The following is a 4382-nucleotide window of genomic DNA, read 5'->3' on the forward strand; positions in this document are numbered from 1 at the left end:
TAGTTGGAACCAAAGAGCTCCAGAGCTTTCTGTCATCCTAGGTAGGAATAAACAATTAAACAAAAAGATGGGGAGGTTAATACAGCTGGCTATCTCACATCCCTAGGGAAAAGCATAGGCAAATCTTATGCATATAAAAGGTTAGAATTAATTATTAAATCCTTCTCTGATTTGCACGTTCAGGAAGAACATCAACAGTCATTTTCCACTACTATTTCCAGATGCCTTTTTGTTCCTAGATATAAGGTGAGAAAGCTGGGGCTGGGGCTAATCAGATACCATCAGGTCTGCTCAACTTCTTGCACAGCTCCACAAGCTAATCAGGCAGAGGTGACCAAAGCAGCAAGATGTTGCCACCCGTGCTTATAATTTCAATAAGCTTTGTAGCTATTGAAGTCATTGTTGGTTTTATTGGAAATGGATTTATTACAGCTGTTAATATCATTAACTGGATCAAAACCAAAAAAATTTCTTCTGCTGATATGATCCTCATCTTTCTGAGCACATCAAGATTTATCTTGCAGGTGACCGTATTGATGTACATTCATAGTCTCTACTTTGTGGGTGTGTTTAAGTTGGCTTCCATCTACAAAGCTTTTGGTGCTGTATGGATGTTTGTTAACCATGCCAGTTTGTGGTTCAGTACCTGGCTCTACGTACTCTACTGTGTAAAAATAATCAATGTCACCCAATGGCTGTTGCTGCAAATCAAGCTCAGAATAGCTGGGATGGTCCCATGGCTGCTTCTAGGATCTCTGGCGATCTCTTCTGTGACTTCTCTTCCTTTACTATGAATTACACCCAGCACTTACCTCTGCAGCTCAACGGGGAACTGTAGGGAAAATAGCACAGCACATGACACTGACTGGGACAGTTCACATCTCTACCTGCTGCTTCTTTATTTTGTAGGTTGCTTTTTTCCTCTAGTACTATCCGTGGTAACCTCAGCCTTATTAATTATTTCTCTATGTAAACACACAAAGAAGATGCAATGTTATGTAGATACATTCAGGGACCCTTTGATAGATGTTCATCTAACTGCCATTAAATCCATTATTTCTTTCTTGATCCTGTATCTTTCCAGTTTTGTAGCTCAAATTCTGTTGATACTGTCAACTTCTCGAAGTAAGGATGTTGTGAAAGTTGCAGTATCCTTAGTTGTAACTGGGGCATATCCTTCCATACACTCTGTTATCCTGATCATAGTCAATTCAAAACTGAAACTGGCATTCAGGATGCTTTGCAAGCATCTTAAGTGCCATTTGGAAAATATGACTTTATGCCTCATAGCTTAAGACAAACACTCTCAAGTAACAGATCTGGAATCAAGACTTCTATGCATTTAGTATTTCATCATCTTTTTTCTTAGTAACTTTCAGAGATTTCTGTGATTAGACCTCCTTAACATTTCAAAACATCTGAAATAACGTTCATTTTTACCTTTTTTTCTACTTCACTCTTGCTCCCTCAATCTTATTTAATAAAGAGTGAGAACGAGAATGCACTGAAAGCAAACAGTGCACTTAAATAATAAATCAACTACACGATGCTTTGTGATTTCAGATTCTCAGTTTAAGACTGGCAGTTTTATGATACTTTTGAATTGAATAAAATGGTTCTAAAACAGGCAAAATTTACAGAGCTCACAAATGCCAGAAGAAGAGAAGCTTAAAACTGGATGAAACACATGCTGTACAAGCTGTAGCTGGTGTGACATACAAACAGAATATGCTTCTAAACATCAAAAACTAGCTAAAAGACAACCTGAGGGAAAAATTAAGATATGGAAATAGACACCCTATTAATGTAATCAAATTATATTCTGAATCAGGTTTATTTGTGTTAGGATCCCAGTACATATAGAGCAATTTAGTGGTTAAAAACCTCTTTAAAACGGATCCTTTTGTTCTAAACATATTTTATGCTCATTCATTTTGTTATCTTTGAAGCGGATTGCTAAGGTGGTGAGTACAATGCAAACAGATGTAGGTAAATACGTCCACCTGTTTACTGTAGAAAATCTTGTTGAGTTGACTGTTCTGATCACAAATGTGCCTTTTCACATTATTTGCTGTTGCTTTGAGTAGCTGTGAGTTGTTTCTAAGTATTTTATGTTACTACGAAATTTCACATGCCATTGATGAAATATGTTTCTCAACAAATCCTGTCATGTTTTATCAAATAAGGTGTTAGATGATTCTATTCGGAAATTCTCAGCTCAGCTCAAGTATTTTTATGCTGTATATCTTCTCTGCAGGCATTTAGATAATGCCAGATTATCAATCACTATGGTGAGAGTTTCAGTCTCATCTATAAAACTAATGGAGAGGGTGATTCACTTAGTCTTGGAGTGTATCGGCTTCCGTGTTTGAAACATTGGAGTAAAACGTTTTGAAATAACTATTTAACAATATTAGATAAAGAATGAATATGATGGTTTTTAACTGGTATCTTAAAATACTGTTTACAATTAAATATTTGTTAATAGGAGGCATAAATGAATGCACTAATGTGAAGTGATATAATTATTATTAGCATGTGTAAACAGTAGGGTCAAACGGCATAGCAGGAAAGGAGGATGATTAAACTCATCAACACAGTGTTTGGAGGTGCAGTACAGCATACTATAAAACTAAGACTCCCATAATGTCCAGTGTTGTGCGTGCCACACCAAGAGAGACCCAAAAGTCCCTCGAGAGCCCTACCTGTGTAGTTCTGCAGGGAAGCAGATGGGAACCACCCTGCGCATGCTGCAGCACCACCCTGCTCTACAACCGCATGCCCTGACAACATGGACTGAGATTAGAAGAGTCGCACAGCGATAGCTCTTTTGGTCCTTTTTCCAGCTGGCAACATCATGAAAAGAAAATCTCCTGAAAGAAATGAAGGATTCTTTGGTGGCTGGGTTTTTGTTGGTTTGTTTGATTGGTTTATTTTCTTTTGAGGGGATGGGGAGAGCTGTAACAGTGTTTGGTTTATTTTAACCTGATCAGGAAACTCTGTTTAAAATTAATTTCCCCATAGAGCTCACTTCTCTTTAGGTGTCTCCAAACCGATTTCTGGTGGCAGTCTGAAGGAAAGGGATCAGAGCCAAGTATGAAAATAAAGACCCCTGCTCAGCTTTTTCACTGCCTCCTCACCTTCAGGAGAGGAAGATCTGAAGCAGAGGCAATGATTAATAAAATATCTTTCAGTGCTTCCAGGGGAGAGGAGGACAAAGCTCAAGCACTTGATGTCTTTATATTGTATTGATGAAAGTTTTGTCACACACAGCATAGAGTGGGATAGATGGGTACATCAATTAGAATTTTAAATGACTGAATTGGTAAATAAATTGTTATTTTTGTCCTTTCCCTTTCTGACTTTCCCAAAGCTTCAATTTATTTTATGTCTTCTTCCACAGTAGAAACAGTTTCCCATTTATTGTCTGATCTTGCCCTGCTCTTTGGATTTCAACCTTTCCCTTCCTAAAATCATTATATGTATTCTCTGCAGATCTAGCCTTCTTTTTCTGGTACATTTTAAAATAGCTTTCTGATTATTCTTTTACATTGAAATATCATGCGCCAAATTACAGCAGGCTTTTTTTCTATATCTAGTTTATTCCAGAAAGCAGATAAATAAATCCAATTAATGTTTTGGTAATTTCTATTTTTTTCACAAAAAAAAATATTAAAAACTTTGTTGAGATTTCATTGTCTAAGAAGTGTTTATATGGTGATTACAAATAAGATTCAGTTCACCAGTACAGTTCTGCTGGAACTTCGCAAATTACATGAAATGTAGACAACATGAATGGGAAAATACTATCTGCCGTTCGTATAAGGCCAGTAGCTATGGCAGCACCAAGATCAGTGTAAGGATGATGAAAAAGTTGATTAGTGCAGTTGTTCATCCTGACTACATGAAAACCAAGCCTTCTCTCCTCTAACTTTTAATTTCTTTAGTGCTGCTTGCTATTCTAGGTCAGAATTCATCCCAGTTCTCTTTCCAGGAAAAGCAGTATTTTGTTGTGCAGAAATGAAAGAAATTCTGATTGCAATCTCAGTGGCATCTTCATGAAGCTGGCAAATTTTTCCCTGCCAGTCTTCCAGCATGTGAATTAAGGAGAGCTGCCACAGACGTTCTGGGTTTCAACTGCTGGTCTTTTTTGTCCTTTGGCCTGGATTAATCACAGGCTGTACCTCACCAAATCAGCAGCTGGGTGGTGGATATGAACTCGGATATCTCTAATATTTATATCTCTCTTCTGCTAAACATGGAGGCTTCCTTTTTCTTTCTGATATTTTGGTGTCCTCCGTAGTGCTAATTACCTCTCTGCAGAAGTACACAAGGCAGCACTGCCAGCTCCAGGGATCCCAGAACAGATGTTCTTATAAATG

General features: G+C 37.6%; 1 protein-coding gene across 1 annotated transcript; it reads left to right on the top strand.

The window, feature by feature from the left end:
* The first annotated feature begins 347 nt into the window (after positions 1 to 347).
* LOC104124733 (taste receptor type 2 member 40-like) lies at positions 348 to 1295 on the top strand. Its single transcript, XM_009637110.1, is given in 1 exon segment — positions 348 to 1295. A coding segment is annotated over 1 exon segment (948 nt).
* Positions 1296 to 4382: the final 3087 nt, after the last annotated feature.

This window comes from Egretta garzetta, unplaced genomic scaffold (assembly GCF_000687185.1).
Source record: "Egretta garzetta isolate BGI_Z169 unplaced genomic scaffold, ASM68718v1 scaffold323, whole genome shotgun sequence".
In the NCBI taxonomy this organism is placed as follows: domain Eukaryota; kingdom Metazoa; phylum Chordata; class Aves; order Pelecaniformes; family Ardeidae; genus Egretta; species Egretta garzetta.